This window comes from Strigops habroptila, chromosome 2 (genome assembly GCF_004027225.2).
Source record: "Strigops habroptila isolate Jane chromosome 2, bStrHab1.2.pri, whole genome shotgun sequence".
NCBI classification, from domain to species: Eukaryota; Metazoa; Chordata; class Aves; order Psittaciformes; family Psittacidae; genus Strigops; species Strigops habroptila.
In genome coordinates this window covers 48,209,018-48,236,451 of record NC_044278.2, presented here as the reverse complement: position 1 = coordinate 48,236,451, position 27,434 = coordinate 48,209,018, and the positions used below count along the sequence as shown (strand labels likewise).

The 27,434-nt window shown below is 40.1% G+C and overlaps 1 protein-coding gene across 4 annotated transcripts in view; it reads left to right on the top strand.

Moving 5' to 3' along the window:
* The first annotated feature begins 3,211 nt into the window (after positions 1-3,211).
* Positions 3,212-27,434, top strand: part of FRMPD4 (FERM and PDZ domain containing 4) — a 298,110-nt gene continuing 273,887 nt past the window's right edge. For 3 of the 4 annotated variants that reach the window (XM_030474891.1, XM_030474884.1, XM_030474910.1), the window contains exon 1: positions 3,427-3,755. In XM_030474891.1, the coding sequence (XP_030330751.1) occupies positions 3,715-3,755 (41 nt within the window). In that variant the 5' untranslated portion in view covers positions 3,427-3,714. Of the gene's footprint in view, positions 3,756-27,434 lie in introns of all 4 variants that reach the window. The other variant, XM_030474900.1, reaches the window with a different exon arrangement.

Below are 27,434 nucleotides of genomic sequence, written 5' to 3'. Positions count from 1 at the left end.
ATAAATGCATATGAAACTGCCATACTATATGAAATAAATGCTTTTACTGTCCCACAGTCTACACTAGGATATCTATGATTACATAAAACATTAGTATTAAGTGTCCTAATTGGATTACTTTGGGCAAAATGTAACAGTACACAGTAACAAAGCATCCTCAAAAAGCTATATTTACCATGCCATTCTAAAAAACAGCCAGCAAAGAATTCAGCCAGGAATTGATGTCAGATTCCTGCTTTAAGATTAAGAACTTCATGTTCAATTATTGTTTGTTACTGAGATACTAAATACATGTTGTTTTCCTGTCTTCGGCTGTCTGTTCTTATTCAGAATTTACATGCACCTTTGTCACCTTCAAACAGGCTTTATTTCACCTAACTTTACACATCTGGAAGACAGCCCTCTAGTGAAAGGTAGGCATCTGGGCTTCCTCTCAACTGGGGTGGACAGAGAAAATAAAGCACCTGCAGAAGGCAAGTTATGTCACTTTTTCTAGGAGGACATGTTTTGGAGTGATAAGTGCTTGTCCACCACAGACTTAGGGTATGATTACCTGAGGTTGGATCCCTAACTTTTGGTAATCAGTGAGAAGAATTCACTGTAGTAACTAAAAGGTATAAATGTATGTGCAAGAGTTCAGTCATGACACTGTGTAGTTGATGCTCCTGCAAATGAAAATATAATACCAAAACATTATTTCAGTGTACAGGTGATAGCTTCAAAGCCCGTCCTAACTACATATATCAACATTTACTCTTGAAATAGAACAATGCCCACCACCTTGCTTCTTCGGGTAGGCAAATTTTAATCTTCTTCTATGGCCCTGGTGTAGTTTTACAACCAGCTGCTGTGACACCAAAACTCAGAGAACCATGAACTGAAGTACTCAGTCTCCTACCCCAGTCTCCTCCCCATAGCAGAGCTGCAAAATGATATCAGTATTCAGCACAGTTGGAAAAAGCACATTTGTCCAGGTTCTCTGTTCATCTCTGCACATCTGGAAATTTGACTACTGTGATACTAGTTTTAATGGACCTCCAAGACATCGGCTATTCAACAGTATCTCCACAGCCTTTCTGGAAAATATGTACTGTTGCAATAGCTTCTGCCTAGGAAAATGAAAATATAAAAGTAGCTATAAATATAGCAATACTACATATATCTGTTTGGAATGTCAAAGAAAGAGAAGATAATTTCATCTTTGTTTCAAATTTTAATGACTTTCCATAAAGCCCTATCATTTGGGGTACACACCCTGTGTTTACCATACTGATGTATTTATAAACAATCTTTTTTACATCTTAGTCTCTCATAAGATCAACCTTCGCCTCTCATAAGATCAACTCTTCATTACCTTTAACACTCTTTTAGCATCCTCCTGCACCTGCTCTCCTTTTTCTCAAATGTACTTTTTGAACAAGCTGAGTATGGCACTTCTGATCAGATCTCGTGCTTTCTGCTTTTCTACCTATCTCTATTGTAAATACCTCAGCCAATGTATCACAGGATCCCATTTGCTTTTCCACCTAAAGACCCTGAAAACACAAAAATTCTAGTGACCCCTTAGAACTTTTTCACTTCTCTGGCTCTCCCCACTTTAAGGAACCTTTATGTGACAAGCCTTGGAGCATGAAGCACTCAAGACAGGAACTTCATTTGATACAGAGCATATGTGCTTAATTTTATAGATGGTACATCATTTCATCAGCTTCAGTTAGCTTTGTAGGATCTTGGCCTATCTCCTCAGTCTATAAATAAATGATGACAGTTTTATAAATAAATCAGTTTTTAAGTAGCTGAAACTGTGTTATCTTTGTAACTTTTACCAATCAATAGAGCAGGTTCTGCCTTTTATGAAAATACGGTATAATAAATAAATATAGTTACATAGAAGAACCACATAAGTATTTTGATGCACTAGCATAAAATACTTCATATGGCATTTCAGAATATGCCCAAAACAGTTACTTCCATGGTAGGCAAGTGTTTTTCAATTGGCAGTTCAATGTTCTTCCAGTGTAAATAGATGATCAATCATTCTTTGTTGTTATTGTTTTAAAGAATAGTTTGAAACCAAATTCACAGTGACTGTTCATACTTCCTGTTCTTTTTGTTCTCTTATCAACACAATTTTTAATATTAAAAACGTGCATTGTTTTCATCTGGCTGCTGGAACCTGCATGTTGGGCTCTACTGTCACTTCTGCAGTTCTTGGTTGGTAGGAGAGTGCAGGTGCAAGCCTGCACAAGAGACCAAAACTCTGCAACGGCAGGAAGTAAAGAGTGTATCAATCCCTGAGTGTTCAGGGAACAAATAAAAACACTGAGGTGGAGAAAATCCATTCTCATGCTGAGAATTATCGTATCTCAGTGTAGAGCTTGTGGGAAGGTGTATTTGAATTTTGCCTACCTTTCTCACTGACAGGAAGCTTACAGATAGCTAAACTCCAGTATCTTTTTTGAAGCCCAATGCAGGGCAAAAGCATAAGGCAGTGTGTCTCTACTGTTCTTGCACCAGGGCACAACCGGACGTGTCATTTTTCCGCAAGACGTGAAATGAACAATGCTTGATTTTAACTAGTTGCCACAAACCAGCCTTGCCATGTTTCCATCACAACGAGGACTCCATTCGTCCAAGTCTCTTTTCTGGCGCAGGTAGAGACGTCTCAGCGTGGTGACTGCAGCCAGGCGGTGGACTCGAGCCCTGCTGCCCATCAGCTGCCCACCGTTGCTAGTGGTGAGCACCTAGTGCGAGAGCTGAAGGCCAACGGGCCATTCCCCACCGGGGAGGGAAGCACAGCCAAGTGCGATCGCTGAGGGGAGATCGCCAGGATGGGGGCGAAGAGGGCTCTCTGCTTTACCCAGCTTTGCTTCGGAGGAGGACCCCGGGCTGCGGGCTTCCTGCAATGCCCAGGGTGCTGCTCCCCCACTGGGGAGTAGCCGTGTCCCCCTCACCGGGGCTGCCCGCCCCCTCTCCCAGCCGTGCTTCTCGCTGCCCGGCAAGCCGGGAGAGGGCACCCCTCAACCCTCGACCCCCTGCCCTCCGTCACCGCCGCCGCGGCTCCGACAAACCCTGCGGGGAGACCCGCAGCGGCGGGAGGGCAGCCAGGCCCTTTCGGCCCCCCGGCCCGCTCCCGGCGGTCTCGGGCTGGATCCAGCGGGCGGCGCTCCCCGGTCCGCCGCCGCCTGCGCCCTGCGCTCCCCCTCAGGAGGGGGAGACATTGTCGGTGAGAGGAGAAACTCCCCCTGCTGCACCCTCCACCTTCCTCAGCGCTCCCATCCTCGCCGCCTTCCTCCTCTGGGGATACTGCAAGGAGGCAGCGGGCGGCGGAGTACTGCCGCCTCTCTCTCAGCAGCCTCCCAAAGCACGGCGCGGCGGGGCCCGGGCGGAGGGCAGCCCTCCTGACTGGCAGCCTCTCTCGCCCTCCCGGTTCCTTGAGTTACCCCGGGGAGGAGGCAAAGCGGCAGCCAGCGGGGCGGCGGGGAGGGGGGAGCAGAGGGGGAGGGCTGCGCGCTGATGAGTGCTGCTTCTACGAGATGCTGCACGCCCAGCTCCCAGCCGGAGGGGGGTAGCAGCTTCTGCCTCCGCCGGCTCCTGCTGTTGCAAGGGCTGTTGCTGCCGCTGGACGCAACCTTCTCACGACATGGAGCTGTTTCTACTGCCGCCGCTGCTGGAGTGAGTGAGTGTGACGGGCAGAGCTAGCCGGCTGCATGGATGGATGTGTTTAGCTTTGTGAAGATTGGGAAGCTCTCCGGGTAGGTGTTTGCTGCTGCCGCTGCCAGTGTTGCTGCTCCGCGACCGGCGGGCGTCCCGCGGCTGTGGGCGCTGCCCCTGCCTGGCGAGAAGGGGGTGGGTTGCCCGGTGTGGGGAGCGACCGAACGGCGCTCAACTTCCCGGGCAACGGGGCTCAGGGTCGGGGTGGGGCGCCGGGTGCTCGCTGCCCCTGGCATTGCCGGGGCCGCACCGGGTGGCTCTTCGCCCTTTCCCTTCCTAAGGGATAAACGAGCGGGTCCCTCAGCGGGCGCTTCTCGCCGCGGTGCGGCCGCCGTTGGGCGAGAGCCGTGCCCGCCTTGAAACGCGGGCGTAAAGGGGTGACAAGAGCGGTTCTGGGAACGCAAAAGCGGCGACGGGAGCCGGAATCGGGGCGGCGGAGGGGGTGGGGTAGTGGTTTGAGGTGGGGAGCGGATAAGAGTCGTCTGCTAGGAAGGAGGGGTCGAAATTCTGAGGGAGCGGGCCAGCGGCTGGTCGCGCCGCGCCTCTCCGCTCCCCTCCCGCGGTACGCGCTGCCTCGGACGGTGAAATCGTCGCCGGAATCTGAGCGGTGCCCCTCTGCCGTTCCACACGGTGGTGGGCGCTGCGGCGCGAGTGGGTTTGGGTCTCTTACCGCTTGCTTGTAACTCATGTACTTCTCGTTGTGTAAATGAGCGGTTGATTAGGATTATTTTTGCTTTCCGAATAAGTAAATATTCCTTTTAATGGCCTCGCAGTTGAGGTCTCTGTCCGTAGACTGTTGCATTTGCAGCTGGTGGCCAGGCCTGAAGCTGCATAGATGGATCAAGAGGCACAGCAGCCCCCGTTTATCGTGTTCTCACCGTAGTTAAATGTAACCGGAGAAAGCCTCTCTGGGTAACGGGGAAATCGTGCTTTATCTCAAAGGTGTGCAGTATAAAAGTACTCGAGTCACAGGATTGTTTTTTTTCAGGGTTCTGGTGCGGGTAATCTTCCTGGAGGATTTAGCTTTGATCACAGTAACTAGGAGTCTTTCAAATTCTTATGATTCAGTGGTTCCTACACCATAGTTACCATATCCTTTTCTGTTCATGAAGCACATATGAGTCTGAAATTGGGTGTTGTACAACAGGGAGAGAGGCCTTGTTAAGGAAATACAAAAGCTGGCTCACTCCAGTGGCACTCAGGTAGGGAGCTTGTCAAAATGACAGATGGTCTTTAAAAAACAAATACAGCATTTGTTACAGAAGTTACGGAGCGCCACAGGTGCAGGCATGGCCTTTATCCCCCCAAATTCCCACCATTGCACCTGGCTGTGATTACAGTTCTGCTCGTGGCGATGCCAGTGCAGAACAGCTGCTATCATTCAAGCACGTCATTGTCTCATCCTGCTCACAGCAATTTTACACCATGTGACAGCTACAACACTAGCAGCCAGCTCTGTTTTCCTTGGGTCGTCTTACTGGCTGATACTGCTAGAGCTGCAGCACCAGTAACTACAGGGGAAACTTTGCCGAGAAGGAAAACATGCTCATATAGATAAGGCATAGGTCATGTAGAATGATATTTATTTCCAGGTAACTGAATTACTTGGCCTCTTCTATTTGCTTGGAAACAGCGTTTTAGGAAAGGTCCCAGATCCTTGTGTCATGTTTGAGCTAGAACCAAGGGGAGAGAAAGGGATGTGCTGCTTGGAAATGTTACTAAGTCAGATACATGGCAGTTTTTACACATATGCGCACACACATATATATATTGCAAGTTTTGGTTTTTGTTGGTGTGTACAAATTCTGTAGCTTTCTGCATACTTGAAGACACTGTTGTTGCCAATGCTGAGATTTCTATTTAACTAAAGTCAGATTATAGCATTTCTCCAGAAGAACCTGGAAGTTCCTTCTGAAATGAAATCCCAAGTTTCAAAGCTTGTATCCAGCTTCACTTGATTCAAGGATATGAAGTACTTAGGGACTGAGTTTGTCTTGTAGATGGCAGTAAATAATTTCTGTACTGAGCTCCTCTTTTTGTTCCTAATTTTCTGGTTAAAAGACCTAATAGTTTACACAGGACTTGACTTTACTTGCTGTTTCCTTGGTAACAGCCAGATATCTGTTCCAATGTTGTGAGAGCTTCATGGAGCAGACAGGTTCCGATGTATATCCCGGTTTTAATCACACTGTGTTTGGGTTGAAAAACTAGTTTGCCTGAAAATGCTGGTTCCTTCTCCGCTGTTAGAAAGAAGGCCTTCCTGAAAGACAGGAGTGAGGTGGGAAGCAGTGTTTAAGTGGCAGTTTGATCTCACAGGCACATTACCTACAGAAAGTTGTTTTGGACTTGGCTGGTGCTGAACTTTTTTATTACTTTTTTCTTTTTTCCCTGTTTTACTTTGTTATGCATTCAGATCTCATTTTAGGTTGCAAGTTGGCTATTACATTTGTAGTGTGCAGCCTTGATTCTGCAGGCACTGGCACAGATAAACTCTGTTATGCATGGCTACTCAAAGGGCTGCTTCTTAAAGTCACTGTATAATTTTAACTGATGTGGTGAGAATTTAAATTTTGCCTTGATCAATTGATGTATAAGAGCTTTTATCTAGGATAAATTTAAGATGAGGTATAAACTCTTAGAAGGTGGCTACTGGATATAAAATTTTACATGGCATACATAAAACATTATTATGTTTTAATTATCTGTGCAGCTTTTTTATGTGATACCTGTGTGTGTAGGGTCTTTTAGAGACTCTCACTTCTTCAGCAGCCTCAACAGTTTTCCACAGTTGCTGGGTGAGTGGGGAATATGGGCATAATCTGGAAATGGGATGTGTGCAGAAATGGAAGAAAACACCAGACTAGTTTTATGACCGATGTGATCTCTGGTAATCTTTTTCTTTCTTTGCCTTTGTAGGTCACTATGCATCGAATATAGATGCTTCATGGTAAGGGTTCTGTTGATTTCTAAAGATTGGAGATACCCATCTGACGCTGAAATCAAAAATATTGTGTAGAAATACTGATTGCACTTTCACTGATGTAGCCTCTGTTCCAACCCCCTTTTGGAAATTCACCAACCTAATAATGGTCTGTTATAATTGTTTTGGTATAAATATTGTGGCCTAATTCTCTGGAGACGGAAAAAACAACAAACAACCCTTTTCTTGTAATGAATTTCCAAGTATAGAGAATGATTGACAAGCCATGTTTAACGGATCAGTACTCTGATGTGAAGCTGTACAAGGCAGGTGAATATTTCTGTAGTGTGGGCTGCATAAGCATGTATGGCATGTGGTAGTGTCTGTAATTTGGAAGGGAGGATTAGTAGGATAGATAAGGTGCACATGAAACCTGCCAGATTAGGTTGAATCAGAAGTCTCTCTTGCCTGATATTCTCTCTTAACTACTTTTAGCAGCTGCTTGGAGAAAAAGTAGAATGAGCACAGGTACGAAGTGGTGATTTCTTGAGCATAGGTATCGAGAGTGGAGGAAGTGCTGAATATGAAATAGAATGTTTTCAGATTAAGGTAAATGTGAGTAAAGGGCACAGTGCCAAGTTTCTAGGCTGTATTGGACAGATGAACTATGAAACAGGGTCAGAATAAAGAATGGAGGTTAGCAAGCGTTTAAGCCTGTATTCATAGAATATATGTTTAGGTAGAAAATCTGTTCATTGGGAATGACTGTTTTCATGAGGTCTGTAGATGTCAGTTCTATTTCAGAGCTTTCATAGCAGGATATAAAACTTTCATATTCAAAGATGGTTTGCCTGGATACCACCTGAATGTGACTGAGTGGGGTAGTGACCCTTCAGGGTTGGGATGCATAGCTCCTGTAACTCTGCCAAATAACATTAGATAGAAAATAACATGACTGTTCACATGAGTGGCCATCACTCTGTAAGCTGTGGCAATACTGGTAAGGATATGTTGGACACCTCTGTCACACAGTTAACTTTGCAGGAGAAGTTCTGAGCTCATGCAAACCATTTGTCACCAGAAAGGAATCCTCCCCAAAAATAGGGCTGCAGTATGGGGTTGGAAAGTAGAAATCTGCGCTACCTCATTATAATTAATGGAGAGTTTACCCTGTATAACAGACAGAAGGATACCAGCAGGACTTGGACCCGTCCTTAACATGATGCTAATTTGTGGAATGTGGTAGGTAAATTTATCATACCTGGATCTTTACTTTTCTGCTTGCATTTTTGCATTGCCATCATTATTATTGTTGTTGTTTAAATTTATTCCTTTAAAAACTGGATGTGAATAGCCATATCCCAGCTGTACCTTTTGGAATCAGCTTTAAAACAACAACAACAGAACAATCCCGTAATCCTGCAAGCTCTTCTATTCAGAGAGCATTAAAATATGGGTTTTTTCCTGTGATTACGCTAAACCTGAGGCTGGGTTTCTCACTGAGGAGGAACCTCTTATGAAGTTCTTTTTTATTGGACTAGATAAATCTCACATTTTCATCTCTTGTACTTATCTTTCCATAGCTGGGCATCTCTAATCAGGTAGATTGACTTGATACCTGCACAAATGTTCGGGCTTTTGGGTTCTTACTGTTCATTAAAGTGAAGCATGTCTAAACAGACTGCAAATCTTGAAGTCTTCTTGTTGTGTTTTTCAGCATTTTTAGCCCTGTGCTCATCCTGTTCTCTCCAGACATCCTTTACATGTCCTGCCAAACTGGTGTGAAAGGTCCTCTCCTAGATCTATCTTAAAATCTAACAAATCAGAAGCTGTGTTTGTAGATTCTGAATACTTGGCTCTGTTTTTTGCAGGGAATAAGGTTACTTGGTTCCATGGTTTAGTTATTTTTACGTGGCCAAGCAGATGTATGTTTCCAGATTTAAGGTGCTGAGATCAGTCAGTCTGTTTGATTTTTTTTTTTTTATTTATTATCTTTTTTTAGGACTTTGAGAAGATTTTGGGATGCTTATCTCTCTTTAGTTTATCAGCATAGCTTCTTTCTTTACCTGCGATTTTCCTTGTCATGTTTTTATTTCACTGTGATGTTTAAAAAGCCACCTTAATGCAGAGACAATTAAAAATGTACTTAAGTTACTGATGCTATTTTACATATGATTCTTTGAACAATTTTTATGAGTACTCTTTGAAATGACAATATCATAGTTTGTAAGATATTTTCAGTATTTACAAAAGGCTCTGTCAGTAAGAAAGCCTATGATTATCCTTTTTTATGCTCAAAGGAGGTAATTTAATTCTAAAAAGGATTTTATTACACTGGATAATAATTCAAATAACCATGAATTAATTTCACCTTTTTTTTTCTTGAGGACTGCATTACATTTAGTGAAATATTTGTCTATTCACATTCATATAAGAGCTTTACCTTTTATTATTTGCCTGTTTTGTTAGCTGACACATAGCACAATAAAGACACGTGCTTTAACGTCTCTGATGTTAGTAATGTTGTATGTCGTAACACAGCAGTTAAGAGATTTATTAAAATAACTCTTTATATTATGAACTGTTCTAAACTTGTCAAGTGGCCAGTGAATGATGATGCAACTCTGCTAAATATGTATGTTCTCTAAATACTGTCTGCCTAGTGATACAGTGCTTAAAAGATGTAACCAGAAATAACCTTGTCTCTGGAAATTTTTGAGAAAGCATGAAAAAGGAAAAAGGATTCCACAGTTAATGCTTTCCTTTCTCCCTTTTCTAATTCCAAAAATGGAATGAGAACTTTAAGAATGGATGCTCTGATTTAAGAACAATCACAGCATGTGCAGGTTCAATGTAATAGTTTCATTTCTAGGAAGATTCGTCTTCGACTTGCTTTTGTTTTCAATCTGTGATGTCAAATCCCTAGTGACATGGTTGTATCAAGAATCTTGGTATAGTTTCTTTTTTAATTGCAGCTTGCACCAGTGTTCTTGTCTGTGCACATTTAAGTCAATCTGTTAATATTCTCATATGGTTTGAGACAATAGATAGAAAAGGTGGGATTTTTACTTTCTTCCATATTCGCTGGTACCAGGAAGAGCCTGAGGTGTTTTGTAGTTTTTTGTTTAGTGAGGTTTTTTTTTTTCACTTGTTTGTTTGTTTTGGTGGATTGGTTATGTGTTTTTTTTTTAAGAAGCCTGCTTATCTTTTCAGTCTGAAGATTCATGTAGGAAATTTTAGTTAAATTGAAAAGAATTCCTTAACCATAACAGTAATACAAAAATGAGGGTGTGTTTCCATATTTGACAACATTCTAGGTCATTATGGAAATGGACCAAGGTGTTTGTAGAAAATACAAACTGACCTGAAATAATGAATGGATAATACATGCTCTCAGTTCTGCTGGTAATGTGGCAGAGAAGGGGTATTTTACTGCTCTTGACAGCTTTTTCAAGTAGTTATGTCACTGTATCACAACTTAGTATCTGTCTGATGTGATGAAGAATTGAGTAAAGTCATGTAAGAGCTACCGTCTCCTGTAAAATGAACCATCATCTGGAAAGGATCTGTAACAGTTGAAGACAAATAATGCAAAAAATCAAACGTGAGGAAGGAAAAAGTAATTTTGGTTTCCAGTCCTACATACTGTGTCATGCACGAGTAGCTCTATTAAACCAGATGAGACCATCCAGGTACAGGAATTGCTCATTTTCAAGAATGTTTGCACATAATCTATTTGGGTCTACCACATTATGGAAACTTTTAGTGCTGATAAGGTATCTGTTTAAATATTGTAGGGACTTCTGGTAATACCAAATTGCACTTAAAGCTGCTTTTTATATTAATGAGTTATTGTGATTAAAGTTTTCTGAAGTACCTTGACGAAACTTGTGAACTCAAAAGGTTGTATGTTTATCGAAGGTATGTTTAAAGACTTTTAAAAGAATCTGTGAGACCCTGTTTCTGATAATTATTCTATTGACTGGAAATGAAACAAATATCAATGCCAATAGTATAAATTTCAGCAATTAATTGCATGTTAAAATACTAGGAAATTCAACGCTACTTAAAATCTAAAGATGTGAAGGTATGTTGGAGCTAGAAATGTGAAGTACTCCAGGACTCAAAAGCCTTTCTGACCTAAATCAGGACCTGGTGTTGTGGAAGTCTTTACCAGTATTCCTGTATTGTAGAGTCTATAGAAACTATAGAACCAGAAACTTATCTTCAGTATTTTAAATTTCTGTTTTTATAGAAATTATTTTCATTGTTTTAAATGACCAATGAAAAACTTAAAGATGTTCTAAATGAGTAAGAACACCCTGAAGAAGTAGAATGAGTTTGGTGGTGGGTAATTCCAGGCTGCATTCTATTAAATAATTTTCACTGATGACTTAAAATAGGAAAAGGATGTGATAAAAAGCTGATTAGTATATTTTAAGTGAAGTCCTTTGTGAGATTTATTGCTTGGACAAAAATAATTTCCTTTGATGGTAAGGAAAACAGTTGCTGATTGACTTGGGTATTTTCACAACTGGTTTAAGAGTTAATAGCTTGTTGTGGTTTAACCCCAGCCGGCAGCTAAGCACCACACAGCCTCTTGCTCACTCACCCCCTGGCAGGATGGGAGGAAGAGAAGTGGAAGGGTAAAAGTGAGGAAATTTGCGTGTTAAGATAAGAACAGTTTAATAATTGAAATAAAAGAATAATAGTAACAATAATAGTAACAAATTGTAATGAAAAGGAAAGAGTAACAGAGAGAGAAATAATGCCCAAGAAAGGCAAGTGATGCAGATGAAAACCACTGCTTACCATCGACTGACCGATGCCCAGCCAGTCCCTGGGGAGTGGCCCCCAGGCCTACCTTCCCCCCAGCTTTATATGCTGAGCATGATGCCATATGACATGGAATATCCTTCTGGTCAATTGGGGTCAGCTGTCCTGGCTGTGACCCCTCCCAACTCCTTGTGCACCCACAGCCTCCCTGCTGGTGGGGTGGCGTGGGGTGATGAGCAGAAAAGGCCTTAGCTCTCTGTAAGCACTGCTTGTCAAAAGCTAAAACTTCCCTGTTTTACCAACACAGTGTTTCCGGCACAAATCCAAAACACAGCCCCATACTGGTTACCACGATGAGAATGAACTTCATCCCAGCATGTAGCTTTAGATGAAACACTTGCTGTTCTTTTTCCAAAGAATTCCATTAATTTGAAAAGCATTGTCAGTGAGTACTGAGTGCAAGCCTTTTTATTTTCGTTATTATAAAGTTAGTGAGGGGAACCAATGGGTATCAGTTTTAGCAATGGGAGTTTGGGGAGAGAAGGTTCTGGAGAAACGGATATCTTGCAAGATGTTGAGAACCATTGGTAAGAAGGAGATTTGCATGGAGAATAAAAAGAAGGTGGTGAAGACGAAGGAATATTTGTATGCTAAACTCAAGTGTTGAGAATGAATCTTTTTGTGGTCTGGTTCTTGTTAGAGTGTATTTTTGGGTTCTGCTTGAAATTTTTGAAGCTTTAAGGGAAAGAGATTTGGGATATTGGGACTTTTTTTTTTTTTTTTTTTTTTTTAGATATCTATAGATACAGATAGTGTGTATAGGTGGATAGAGGAAAAGTTAGTGATTTACATTATCAAAAGGGCCAACAAAGCATCCCTTCTGTTCTTTAGAATTTATTTTTCTATGTGTTCTTTTTTGTTTGTTTCGGGGGAGTGGGGAAGAGAAGATGTAATTCTTGAAAATAACCTCATTTAGGAAGAAAATGTAAGATTAATATTTGTAAAATTTTGTAGTACTGATTGTACCCTGTTTAGGATGAAGATTTTCCAGAGGTTTTTGCATAATTTAGTTTTTATTGTTCAGTTGAACTGTCAGCCTTTCTTGTGTAAGTGTTTACACGTTTATATAAAATACTCTTCCAGCATTATGCAGCCCATAAGTTTTTTCTTACCTTGCTTATAGATTTTGCAGTTTCACTGTTTGTTTTTAATCTTGAATTTGTGGTTTTATTACTCTTGATTTGGCAGTACTCATATGTTTAGAGAGCAAAATGCCCATTATTCTGTGGCAGTACATGCTATCAGAAGCACTAACAGTTGCACTAACCATGTAGAACAAGCTAGGCATGTGTTACAAGTCCGAGCTGTGTGTATTCCACTTGTGCGGAGTATTTGACTGAAATAGAGCAGTGGAGAACTGGAAAAATAGTCCCTATCAAAGAAGAATAGTAGTGCCAGGATGCTTCATATCAGGAACCTGAATGCCTCAACAATGGCACTGACTTTGGCTTGCTTTAAATATCAGACTTATCACAAGCCTAATTTCTTGAAGCATCCATAAAAGGAGCATAAGAGAGCGGAGATTGTGGTTGCGCAGAAGAGCCCACCCCAATGATGCTAAAGTTAAAGTTTTTCTTTGCTTATGACGTTAGGCCTTTATCCCACAGAAAATGGAAAGTTACTCTAGCACTAGCTTTAAGGCCTTGCCTACTCTAGAAAGAAGTAGGCTGTTTATTTAACTGCAATACATAACAAGTTGCACAACTTCAGCACAGAAAAGACAAGTGTCACTTGTTCTGACTGTACGATGTGACTAATCAAGTCAAAATGTGGTTTACGTGTTCAGGTAGAAATGATAAAAATTAATCTTTTTTTTTTTACTGACAATAGGTTGTGGATCATATGAAAATTGTAATTTCAAGGCATCTGCTTTTCTTTATTTTTTACTTGTTGAAACCTCAGATGTTGTTAACCAAAATGTTAATTGTTATCTTTGAAGAAAAATTATTTTTTTCCAGGGAGAGAGGCAGATAGTTTTCTCATGAAGTTGGCTGCCTGCCTAGGTTTTTACTTTGCATTATGTATTGTAGGTTACCTGTCATGTTTTACAAGGACTGCATTCTCTTCTGCCAGGGCACACAGAAGAGGGACAGAGAAGAATAGCATGTGGGGAATGATCTGTACTTGGCTATTCTGCTTTGAGGGCAGGGTGAATAGGGGCTACAGTGTGTAACAGGGGAAGAGCCGCAGAGGTAGGAAGAGAGAAGAAACTGAAGAAAGGAAGTTAGTGAATGTTGTATTGAACAAGGGCTTGTTTGCTGTGAGTGAATTGAAGTAATTGGTCAAGATTAGCTGATCTTCATGTGAAGACGAACTTGCGTTGTTGCTTGGGTAGGAGTTTGTTTGCTTCATAAAGCTGGTTGAATTAATTGGTTAGATGTGCTGTAATTTGGAAAATAAAAAAAGAGGGGGGGGGAATTCACTCCAGCATTGTAACAGAAAGAACTATCTATTTTTTTATTTTTTTTTTTTTTCTTTGAGGTCTTGCGTTTCTTCTTGAAACTTTCTTTCTCCAAGAAGTTTCTGGGCTAAGCTTGCCCAAGCTCAACACAAGAAATAACAAAGTGGTCCCTGTTTCCCTGTCTATCTGCTGCTTGAGAGACACTGTAATCAGGATGGTGGGTTTTTTCAGAGTGAAACTCATCCCTTGATGATTGGTGAGCCCTGTTTTTCCCCACCCTTAAATGCAGATAGCTGAGATATATATATAGCTGATATATATATATAAAATCTATAGTAATTTGGGAATGTGCTTATGTTTTATGATGTCATAAAAATATCCCCCAAACCAGAAAGAATTCTTTCTTTTTCTTTTTTTCGTTTTCCTTCTTTCAATTTTTTTTTTTTTTTTTTTTCCTCTGTTGTTATGGGAAAGAATTAGGAGTGCCCTGGCACTCTGAAGCACTTGGATGTGACACTGCTGTACTATAGTCAACCTCACGTAACTGCTGATGGCTGGAGGCCTCATGGGACTGTGGGGTCTGATCTCTGCTTTCTTCTGTCCTTTTTCCCCACATCTTGTTCCCTGCAGTCCTTTATGTGCATCTTACACCATAGTGAGTTACTTCAGTGACTAAAACCACTAGAAAACTGGTTTTGGTATGTTTCTTTTTTTCTGATACAGATACCTAAACTGGCCTGGCTGAAATTGGAGCATTTTGTCTTGGGCAGCAAGGTGGAAGGGGAGGAAGGAAAGTGGGACTTCTGGCATCTGAGCAGCTCTGATACATTGCACCACATTCGGTGGTGGGAAGCTGTAGTCGCAGACTTCCAATCTGGGAACCGAGAAGTGGGGAGGCTGTGTTAGAACCTCACACCCAAGCAAATTTGGGGAGAGGAGGGTATCCTGGAAAAGGTCTGTTGGAGGGGGCAGAAACTGCTTCAGGCCCTCTAAAGTTTCTCAGGTCTTTCCTGGCTCCTCTGGCTTCCCTGTCTCCACCTTCTGCTGCCTTTGGAGCCTGTTCTGCTGCCTTCAAGTGATTTGGCTTTGCATGGGCACCTGCGAAACAATGTGCGGGTTGTGAGTGCTAAATGCAGCTTTTGTGTATCATGCACATCCTGGCGTATCAAGGTATTCCACCCCTGCTCCTGTGCCTTACAGTCTAAAGAAACTGTCTTCCTATTAGCGCAAATCGTTTTAAAAAGCAGATTTCTTTTCCTATCTTTACCTTACTAGGCAGGAGAAAAGAGCTGTTGTCGAAAGGATTAATTTTCCTACATTGCTGTAGATGAAGTGTCCAGGGCAAAGGAGAGGTTGTTTAAATTTTATTTTGTTTTATTTTGTTTTGCTTTGTTTTATTTTGTTTGTTCATAGCAGTAAGTTTTCGATTATATTCTTCCCATGTACATGTTTTCCAGGTGCTGGGAGCTGTCTGAAGAGATAAAAGATTTCTTTTCAAATGCTCTATTTCTGAACTTTGAAAGAACATCTTACAGAAGCTAGTGTAGTATGTGTGCCTGTGCTGCTTCTGAAACCACAATAAACAACTGGAGACTATTAATGGCTTGCTTTTCAAATGCTCTTAATTTCTAAGCTGGAAATAGAAGTTTTATAGATGCATTAATTAGCTCAAGTTTTTAATTTAGCTTCAAACAATATGGCTTTCTTTTTTTTAACACAAACAGGAGTAAACTTCAAGGAGTTTTCACAGTGATTTTTCAGTTCCTGCTGTATCTTCTGTCATTCCTTATGATGTATGGCACTTCAGTAGCACCTTCTTTGCCATTTTCAAGCTTTGAGGTGTTTACCTATTGACTCTATCACATCATTGAAAATGTGGGCTAAGGAAGGTAGTGGTTATGGTGATCTTGAAGGCTACATCTAAAGGATCACTCTAAAAACTCCACAACTAATTATTCCATTGCAAAATTTTAATTAAGAACTACTCAATTTCTTTGGGCTTGGTTTTTTTTTTTTTTTTCAATTATTTACAAATGCAGTATATAGAAGGAAGTACTGTCAGGATGCACAGTTATAAATACTATAATTTTTACATTTTTTTTTTGCTGGATGGCTAACACGACGCATCTGGATGACTAATATTTAGTATGGTTTAAAGTTAAGACCACTTTATAAGTAATATTCTTGGAAAATGAACAGTGGATTACAAGCTTGTTTTGTCTTAGATGACATGCTTGGATAAAAAACTTCCAATATCTTTATTTTCCATGCTGAATATATTGCATATTTGTATATTGAAAACAGAGTGGGTTGGTTTGCTTGTTCTTTCAAAGCAAAACATTCATTATTAGTCTTCTCTTTTGATACCTTTAGTAGGTATTAAGCACCGTAATACCTACGGGTATCGTTGAGATCTTGTGCAGGCCTTGTTGAGAAGGGAATATTCCAAAAAGGTAGTGGAAGTGGCAGTGTGGAAAGCTGGCAGATGCTTTGCCCCTAAAAATTGTTACCACACTTGCCTTATTGTATTCAAGATGTTCATGGGCCCTGGATGTGCTACCTGTCACGGTGATTGTTTAATAGATTTAATAGTAGATGGCTATGTAAAGGGTAAGGGAGGAACCGTCACTCTTCCAGATGTCAGTGCAAGCTTTCTGCTTCATCTCAACAGAAGTATTTTGTATTTATATAATGGTAGAATGTTCATCTGCTTTTTGTTGTGTTTTCTAAAGCTCATTTCCACCTCATTGTGGTCTGTGGCCTTGAAATGAATAGACAAGTGTATGCTTGGGGAAGTGTTTCCCTTTCATTTGTGTTCGTTAGCCATTAATGTCAAAGCTTATCCCATTTTCTCATGTTAGGTGCTGCTTCTCAAAAAGAGAAATTCTATTTTCAGGTGAAATGTGTTTTTTTCATAGGACAAGATAAAGCAATGTTAGTTGACTTTTTTTAATTTTTTTTTTGTAATTTTTTTTTTTTTTCCAAATGGTTCCTAGTTCAGTGCTGCAATAATAAGCGGCTTTCTAATTAGAGGACACAATACCTATCCTTCCTGGGCATTATTTCAAAATGGGTGAAATCTATTTTAGCTGCATAAAATATTACTGGATCAACATGTGTTTACCAAGCTATAGTGATAACAACTGACATTTATGCTCTCCAGTGTTCAAAAAACTCTTTTTTGCATCTCTAAATGTGATGCTAAACAGAAAACAGTTTGTTTCTTAATTTCTGTGGTATGATTTGCTGCTTTATTTCCTTTCCCCCTTCCTCTCCCTCCGCTCCAATCAGTTTTCCACTCAAGCAGCTTTCTTATGCTAGAACCTCTGCTTTCACGATGAATTCTTACTTGGCTTACAAGTTGTTATGATTGCTTGGCAGTATTGGCAGAGATGTGCGTTTGTGTGTGTGGGGTACTCTGACCACAAAAAGATACCTTCTTGCATCACATTTTTTGGTATTATTAGTTCACTATTCTGGCTTTTACAGGTGTTGTGACGAGGTATGGGTGGTTTGTGCTTTCGTTTATACTTGTGTTCAGGGGAAAGCAATTTTGAGCATTAGACAGCAAATTTGCTGTTGGTTCTGCCTTTGATGTTTAGCAACAGGAGGGCTTCAAGTTTGTGTAGTGTTACGTTAAATAAGAAGGAAAATTCAGTATTTGTGTGATTTTTGCAAAAGTTTGATAAGTAGGGAGAGCATGGCTATTTTGTTTTTCAAATACAGACAGTCATTTTATTCCCTTTTCACTTGTTCATTTTTTACTTTGTGAATTGAATCATACAGCCCTTATAACTAAAATGTTTTTGTTTTGTTTTGGTTTTTTTTTTTCCCTTCCAGTCAAATTGTATGCATACTGCATAGGCCAAATAACCTTTGTATAGTGTCTCTTGACTAAGTAAATAACAGTGAAACTTGAATCGCAGCCAAAACTTTCTTTGTAGGTGTAACTGTTGCTCGGATTTCATCTGGTAGGACCTGCCTGTCCCAGATGATGGTTCTTTTTGGCTAGTCAACCACAACTGGCCCCACATACCCTGACTGGAGTTAATGAAGCGCCTTCAGCACAGTGCTGCAGTAGCCACAGCTGTCAGGTTGGTTGAGAGAAGGAAACCTGCTGTACATTTTTAAGGTCTGCTTCCCTGTGCTGATGGAGTGCTTCTGAATGTGACAGTTCCCAGACTTGGTAGATTCTTCATCTGGGATGTAAAATTTGCATTACATTTCCCAGGTGACATGATCTATTCTCCAAACTGGCAAGCTCAGTCCAGCAACTGCTTTGAATAATTTGCTGAATAACTGACATTAATAATGACAAAAGAGGGTCATGTGTGGGGATATAAGGGTGTGTAAATGCACCAGTGCACGCACATGCCCACTCAGGTTACAGTACAGTTCCTATAAAATGTATATTGAAAGTCTTTGCTGTATAAATGTTAGAGTAATTTGAGAGGCAAAGACCATGACTTTCCACCCTCAAGTTAGACTTTCCTAACTCATACCTATTGTGTTGAAAGTTATGGTTGTTTCACAATAGAAGAAAAAAAATACCACTTCATCTCTGCAGGAGGGTGTTTTTACAGTTTAGTGCATAGTGACTTGTTTAGTATTCTTTGACATTTATTGACACATACAGAAAACGCAAATGCTCAAACAGTGATAATGATGGTGGTCAACTGGACGGAAAACTCTGTGATCATCAGGCACTGACTGTGCCTGGGCTTGACATAAAGGTCAAATCACAGAATTAATCTGCCACCTGGTAAAATATGGGAGAGAACTGTTATTCCAGAAGAAGCCACTGATTCTGATTACCTAATTGTGTATTTCTTTTGATGTCCTGATTATGGGGAGGAAAAAACCCCCGAACAATTAAAGACAATTTTTTCTTTTTTTTTTTCCTCTTAGAGAGAACTACGTGTTGATTCTCTGTAAGCTAGTGAAAGCTGACTTTCAAATGAGGATGCCAAATCATCAGCTGGTTTTGAAATTTAAGGCTGCCTTTGGCATTACGTTATATCAGTTAGGTATTGGGCCTTATTTAAGAATTTTCTAAAGGACACCCTATTTTCATGTGGAATTGTCTTAAAACATGCTTTTTCTTTTTCTTTTTGTCTCTTTTTTTTTTTTTTTTTTTAAACCAAAAGGTAAAAAGTATGTCTGCTTTCCTCTATCGCATGTCCCTATAGTGATTCTGATTGATCACAGTGGCACTTGGTGGTCACAGAAGAATGGATCACCTGCAGTCTGCTCAGCTTGCTTCTGGATTTAGCCAAGAGTCTGCTCCCTTGGATGGGAACTGTATAAGCACTGCCGATAGCCTTCTCTCCCCTCACTCTCCCTGCTTTGATTTTATCTTAAACAGGTCCGAAAATCCGGGGAAATGCTTTTACTGAGAATGTTTAGTGTGACCATGTCTGTTAGTAATTTGGAAGAACTTTTTATGCATTTTGCTGAGTTATAACTTCTTAACCATTTGCAAAATAAACCCTTGTATTTTCCTGTGTTACCTGTGGAAAAACCTGTCAACATTCAATGGCAGGATCTAAAAAACAGAGTGTTCTGTTCTTCGGCTGGGTAGGGAATGGATTTGGCAGTATTTTTGAAAGAGCTGCTTTGTTACTGTTTTTATGGGTAGTATATTATAAGATCCAGTGAGATAATCCACTCTTACCTGGAATGTTGTGCTTAGTTTCAAGAACTGTTTTTAGAAAAAGAAAAGTGGAAGAGAGGAAGAATTTCCACATGCTGGCAAAGTATAATATTTGGGAACTGATGAAAAGAAGGGTGCTTTCTTAAAGATATACAAACCGAAATTTTTAGGTGAGGTAAAGTGTGGGATTTGATTTTTATCCTTTTTCCATCAAAATCTTTGGACCTCCAGAGCGCTTAAAAATAAACAAAAGGCAAAACAGACTTAAGAAGGAGAAGTTTTATAGAACAGTGTATCCAACAAAAATGAACCCCTGTTCAGTAGTTGTGCCCTTTGAAAGCTTTAGATATAATTAAGAGTCAAATCCTTCTGGAACTTGATAGTCTGATCTAGCATAAAGTGTATTAGAATATACGTTCTGGTGTCATGTAGTTTAACTTCCACCTAATGAAATTAGGCAAAAAGATTTCAGCTATGTTTGGCCTTAATATGTATGTGTGGATGAGGTGTCATGAGGAAAATATTTAAAAACTTGCATATTTGTCAAGCATTCTGTTCTGTTTGGGAATGTAACATTATTACCAGAAAGAAAACGTAAGCCTTACAGATTTTGTATGCTTCATTGGGAAAAGTATCTTCTCATCCATTTTCCACAGACTGCGGTGCATAACAATTCTTAATAGAAACTGTAATTTAGAAGGGTATACAGACTGCAGCAGTCTGTATATGTTGGTAAAAACAAAATTGAATTTTATCACCATTTTTCCATTCAGAGAGGATAAACAGTAAATAAAGTGCTGAGAATCTGGAAGACATGCTGTTGGTCGGCTGATGAGTGTTTCTTGGTAAATTGTATTATGATGACTTACATTTTGATTTCTCCAGGATTTTTTTTCAGTAGGTTAACTGTTTGTTTATCTACATGAACTGCAGAATAAACCAAAAAAGTGTGGAGGGCAAGAGGTAAGCTGCCTACTCTGGAGTGTCCCTACTCTTGCTATTTGGTATGTTAAAAGGGAGCTGCTCTTACCTGTGTCATGTATGTTCACTTGCCTTCTGTGCAAGCTTATAAGCACCACTTCTGGAGTTGTCAACAGACTATGAAGAATTATTTGCTTTTGAACAAATTCTTCCATAAACTAAAATGGCTATATGCCAAGTAAGATTTGATAGGTGGTAAGGCAAGTGTGTAGGTGAACTTCAGATCACAAGTTATGGCAAATGGGCTATCTTATCAAATTTCTGTGACTTCCTAAGCTTCAGAAGAGTCAAGTAACTTTGTTACCACAAAAAAAAAAAAAAAAAAAAAAAACCAAAACCAAAAAAACCAAAACCACCAAAAAAACCCAACCAAAAGACCATCTTTAATTGTGAGAATTTACACCTTGTTCCTGAGGCTGTTGAGTGTTCCAGACCTGTTCATGTTGGCTAATGCAGAATACCAGATGTCCCTGTTAAGCAGATCTGGGAAACCATTTGACGGTAGCTAGTAGAAAATATCAGGCACAATGGTGCTGCAGAATTTCTGTCCTTCTTTGGAGTTTGCGCATTTCGTATCCCCTCTGAAGGCTGGAGGTCTGAGCCAACATCTGTCGCTTCTGACTACCAGGCATTTGGGTATTCTGGGGAGAAAGAATTTAATTGCAAATACAAACATGAAATTGGGGCTGTGAAGAATATAATGTCTGACTGTTGAGTAGTTGTAATTAGCTGAGGCATCTACCTATGAAAGGGAATCCTTGGTTTCCAGCCCCTTTTCCTGCATTTAGCCATGGCTTTTATTCTCTGACATTCTAACACAGTCATGCAGAGCAGAGCCAGGGCTTAGGGCTCCCAACAGCCAGTAGCGTCTGCAGCTTCTCTCTAACATTGCCTCATTCCGTTAACAATTCCCAAGTCATTCTTATGGACAAAGGTGCCTAAATTATGTTTCTCCCTCCCTTCCTCAACTTTTGTCTCTTTCTAATCTCATTTTTTAGCATCTGTCCCACCTGTTCCAGAGAAAAACATAGGTGAATTTATTTGCTCTTTTCCAACCAAGATTTAACATTTCCCCAAATACTTTTAATAGAGGATCATCGCGAATTTCCATTTTGTGTAAAATAAAGCCAGATAAAGTGTTCCAAATCCAGTAAGGCTCCAAAAAAACCCATATATTTTGACAGCTTCTACCAAAATAACTTAAGAAGGCTATGCTACTGGCAGCTATAGCTTTCTCAAAATAGACGTTCTCTTCAGTACAACATCATTACACTGGAAAAGTAAGCTACTGTGCAGTTGGCTTTCCCCCCCTTCCTTTTCCTCTGATTCTTTGATGCCAAAGTCAATACAGATAAATAACCTAAATTTTTGTTTTTATTATGAAAATAAATATAAAAATGATTAAAATGCATTCTAAGCTTGAAAATGAAGACCTCTTATGCCAGACATATGCAAATACGAACCTTTAATGTTACTCTTTTTTTCCCTTGCCGAAGGTGCTGTTTATTCTGTTACACGTGATGGTTTTCCAGAGCTAAAATTAACATTAGGATGGGCTTAAAAAATTAGATGGAAGCTATTTTTGTGCCGTCCTTGGAAGTTGAGTACTTGGTCTTTTGTGTTGAGAAGTGAGATAAGGTAAATCACTCTCATGAATACTGATCTGGGTTATTTGTATAGCGTGTTTCACCGCAGCGAGCAGTAATGTGCAGGTTGTGAATGCTTTTTTTACAGCTCTGTGTAGTTTTCTGGGAAGGGGGGACTGCAAACAGTGCTTGGGTGGCTGCATTTGGGTGGTTTCCATGTCACCCTACTCCGGTTGTGCTGTATGCTCATAAAGCCAGAAAAGGGAGCAGAAATGAAGACCTTTTTTTTCTAATGTGCAAGCATTAGATCCCTGAGGCTGATCTGCAGACATGGGAGTACTGAGGTCACACGTGTTAAGTTGGAGTGCCTTACTCTTTAGACACATATGCATGAAGAGTGGGAAATAACAAGCCTGGTGTTGAGAAGAGAAGAGAGGAAAGGGGCATGGTGGAAGAAGCAAAAAGGCTGGGAAAACCAGGTTGGCATAAGGACTTTTAAAGTAAAAACAAATTATTATGTCTTAAATGGTTTGCTAAGCCTGTTATTTGATGTTAAATCTAGTGTATTTGGTTTGTAAGATCAGCAGAGTTTCACATGCATTAAGAAAAATTTCTGTGTCATTGTGCAGACCAAATATATTGGACACGTGAGACCTTTATACTTGCTAGGACTTATTCAAACGTGGTTTATTAAAAATGGCTGTTGGGTCTTATTGTAGGTCGTATAGAATGTTTGTAAGGACTTTTTTTGGTTTTTATAAGCATGCTGATTTTTAGAGTTGCTAGGTTTTTTTTAAAAATATATTTATATAGGTTTAAAAACTATTATTTTCTTATGATAATATTCAAACATTGTGTGATGAGCAGAGATAGTATTGAAACTAATCGCTAATGACAAATATGTGAGGACACTGAGCTGTTGATTAAACTTTGCAAATTGATCTTGATGTAGGCAGTTGGTATTTTGGTTGCAAAGACCCACTGGCAGATGCACAAACTGCTTCCTACTCAAATTAGATGCACAAACTGTTCAAGAGTAGTCTTCTCCTGAGCGTTTTCTGAGACTTTAATGTTGGCTGCATTAGCTTATTCAAGGAGTCTGATAGAGCTGATTGATATTTTGAAAAGAATAATTACAAAAGTAAAGCTGCAATCTTATTAGCCTTTTTCATTCTTTGGGGTTTGCTTTGGTGTTTTTTTTTTTGTTTGTTTGTTTTGTTTTGTTTTGTTTTTCTGTTTATTGTTGGGATAGAACTCCAAATTTCATATCTGCAGCTATTTGCTTTATTACCTTAGATGTGCCATTTCCAATGTTATGCTCGTAGACATAACAAGCTAATTCGGGAGACTAAAGCAGAACTATCATTCTGAAGCTACTTGGCTGAAGGCTCTTTGAAATCAGTTTAGAAAGCTCCAAGACTATTTTTGTTCCCTTTTTAACTTTTAGAGATGTGTTGATGTGTTATGCTGTTAGTGGTCCCTAGAAGGGTTGTTATGGAAAGGTTGCTTCTCTCAAGTCCACTGGAGGTTAGACCCCAAATGGACATGATTTATATTTAGGAACTATGCCAGTCTGAAGGCAGACTGGGAATGATTTAAGGATGTCCCTTTTCCTGACACATATTTTTCTTAAACTGTGTAATACTAAATTTGGTGAAAGTGTGCTTTAGTGCTTAAATGAGAAAAGATGATCCTTTAGAACTGCAATCCGTGGTGACATTGCATAATATAACAGAAAGGCACAATTAAATGAGGAGTGCTGGAGTAATTCTTTTCTCTTCATACAGCTTGCTTACTGTCACTCACAGAAGCTTTCAGGACTGCAGAGTATTTACATGTGCTGTGCTCTAGAAAAGCTGTGCTGCTACAGTGTAACAATCTATTCCTGTCTACTTGGGTTGCTCCATTAGAAATTAAAGAGGAGGTGATTGAAACATAAATGTGAAACCATTTCTGCTTGTTTGTGTTCCCCTTTACCCTTGATGAGGACCAAGGCTATGAAAGATCTATGGTGAGCTGCCAAGTGAAGTATCAGTGGCCCAAGGAGGTATGAGATCTTCCCTCAGGGTTCCTATATCCCACGGCCCTCATCCTATAAGCACTTTGAGGTCACATGTCAGGAAGGATTTGATCATCCAGATATCAAGATAGTGTTGGGCTAATGACAGCAAATGGTGGTGACACAGGTTAATTTCACAGCCTTTAGCAAGTAAATGAAATACGTTATAAAACAGATTATTGACACGTTGGCTGTGCTCATGCTATATATATCATGTTTTAGAATCATAGAATTATAGAATAGTTTGTGTTGGAAGGGACCTTTAAAGGTCATTTAGTCCAACCCCCCTGCAATGAGCAGGGACATCTTCAACTAGGCCAGATTGCTTAGAACCCTGTCCAGCCTGACCTTGAATATTTCCTTGAATTTTGTCTTAGAAGATCCAGAAGACAGCTTTCAAGTTTGTGCAACATGATGATACTTTCGAAGTACTAACTTATAGTAACTGTAGTTAGATAATAAAATGTTTGGTTAATGAGAATCTATAGCTGTCAAGGTTGATTGGATTAGAAAGAGTAATTGATGGGCTGCTAGCTTTAGAGTGAGTTTTGGCTCTTATCAGGTCACAATGCAATTGCAATTCCAAGTGCTTCTTGAGGGATCTTGGAGAAAAATCCTGGTGTTTCTCAAGACAAAAGATAAGAATGATGCATGACATAGGGATTAGATCTTCTATCCTCTTTTTCCCTTTTTTTCCCCAGCATTTTCTGAGAGAAGAGAGTTACCAGTCATGTTGTTCTTAAAGCATCTGAGTGAGGATTCTCTGAGGAGTAGTAGGTTGTGTGGATAATGCAGCTCTGGGTATAGGAACAAATTCTGTGCACTTTCGTTGTCTCTGCTGGAATATATATTGATTCGAAGCAGCGTGGAAGATGACTAAACTGTAAGCGGGGAATGTACTACCTGACCAGGAAAAAAGGTGTGCAGTTTAATATCTGGGTAATGTGTTCATGCTCTTTCTTGTCTTGATTTATTCCATTAGTCTGCCGGCAACCCTGTATCTGTTTCGATGGGCTTTATTGATCACCTCCCTTTTTTGAATGGCAGGTTTTTGGATTTTGTGAAGTTCAGCATGTAGGTAAGTTCAGCTCTTCTAGAGTTGCTGCTTTTATATTGGGAAAACCAATATAAATGACCTGGATCATTTTACACCATTTGAAAATCAGTTTTTTCTTACTTAATTACTAACAGTGAACCAGCAGACTTGGAGGGATTTTCTAGACAATGAGGATGCAGAAAGATATGGTAAGATTTCCTGTAGATCTCCTTTGCAGAGGCAGATCTGATAGGACCTTGCAGGGAAGGAATGAGTTGATCTCATCTGGTGCAACTTGAAGCTGAAGAAGAGCTCTTATCTGCAGTCCTGCTGTAGGCTAGTGAAGCAGCACTGTTGTTTTAATAAAATGAGAATTTGCAGCATTGCTTTACTTTCATTCTCATCTTCACACAAGAATAGCCAAGCTTATGTGCTTTCCATTTAAGCTCTGCATTTTCTTCATCTCTGAGTTGGAAGTAGAATGTGTACCTTAAGCATCCATTCTTTGCTTCTAAATCTTTTTTTGCAGAATTAATACTACTCAGTTAAAAATGTTTCAGACCCTACCTGTAAAAATAGCTTTCTGTTCTGATAAAGGCCAGGAGTCCACTGAAGTCCTTGATGAAAGACCAATGGGGAAAGAGTACTGAAGACAATAGAAAAGGCATTACTTTTGTGCACACGGAAAATCCTGGGGTTTATGTGGATTAGTATTCAAGGCACAACTTGCAGTGTCATTTTTTTTTTTTTTGATCCTGAATGTATAGTAGCAACATCAGCTATAAGCAGGTAGAAATTGGAATTTAAGACTGAATTAGTAAGATAGCTGAGGAGGAAATGGCAAAGCAAGTGGAGATGATGAGGAGATAGAGGAAAATGACCAGTGGGACTCTAGTCCTTAGAAGGAGTACACCTGTTTTTGTCCTGCTTGTACTCACTGGTAGCAGCCTTTTAAAAGTAACTGCTGTAAATCACCTGAACTACGCTGGGTTATGCTAAATTGCTCCAGCTTTTACAAACCTTTCTCATGGGATCTTGCCTCGGAAGCCTTCCTAGGCAGAGTGCTGGTGAGATGTGCTTGTTTGTACACATTTTTACTACCGCTTTAAAAAGAAATGTTGGCAAGCCCTGAAAGAAGACTAATTACAGCTTTGCAGTGGAGATCTTATTACGATTGTGGATGACATTGCCTTTTGTTTTTGGAGTAAAAAATAGAAATTCGTGTGGAACTGTTAAGCAGGAAGCAGGGACTGCATCGTGGAAATGGCTCTTAAATTATTACTTCAAGAATGTCACTTGCTGGTGATTCAGGATACAGTGATGACAGGGGAGGGTTATTCCAGATGGATGCAAAAGATTAAACAGCATGTAGAAGAAATGAGAAAAATAAATGCATATTGGGGAGAGAAATGGCAGGGACAGAATGAGTGTTTAAAGAGAATGAGATAAAAATCAACCCGTTCCTCAGTTTTGAGGCCAAGTTGGCACCCTCTTGACTCATTAAACTGTTCTTTTGAATCCAGAAATTGGCTCTATAAAATGTCACATCATCAAACAGCAAAAGGACCTTAAGAGAGGGGGTCAAGGCTAACAAATTATAAGCAAAATCTCTAGCTATTTTAATTCTGCCCATTCGGTGTAGCTTTAAGCTGGAAGCTTAATCATCTTTGTGTTTTGCTGATGTTTGTATATATGCTGTGTTTCCATTCTTATTTGGCATCAAGCAGGATGATCATTTAATCTTAATGTATACAGAATCACAGAATGGTTGAGGTTGGAAGGGTACTTGTGGAGTTCATGATGTCCAACTCCTTTCTCAGAGATGAGTGAGCACACAGTTGGTTCCTCAGGACCATGTCCAGTTGGGTTTAAAATGCCTCCAGAGGTAAGCTCCACCATCTTTGTGGGCAACCTGTGCCAATGTTCAACCAATCTCATTGCAAGAAAATACTTTCTTCAAATGAAATTTGCTGTATTTGAATTTGTGTCCATTGCCCCTTGTCTTCTCACTGGGCACCACTGAGGAGAGTCTGGCTTTGTCATCTTTACTCTCCCCATGAGGTATTTATATACATGGATACACCCCTTTAAGCCTTCTCCTCTGCAGGCTGCGCAGTCCCAGCTCTTTTAGCCTCCTCTTTTTTTGTCGGATGTGCATTCTCATCTTTGTAACCCTTTGCTGGACTTGCTCCGGTATCCCTATGTCTCCCTTGTGCTGGGGAGTCAAGACACTAGACCCAGAACTCCA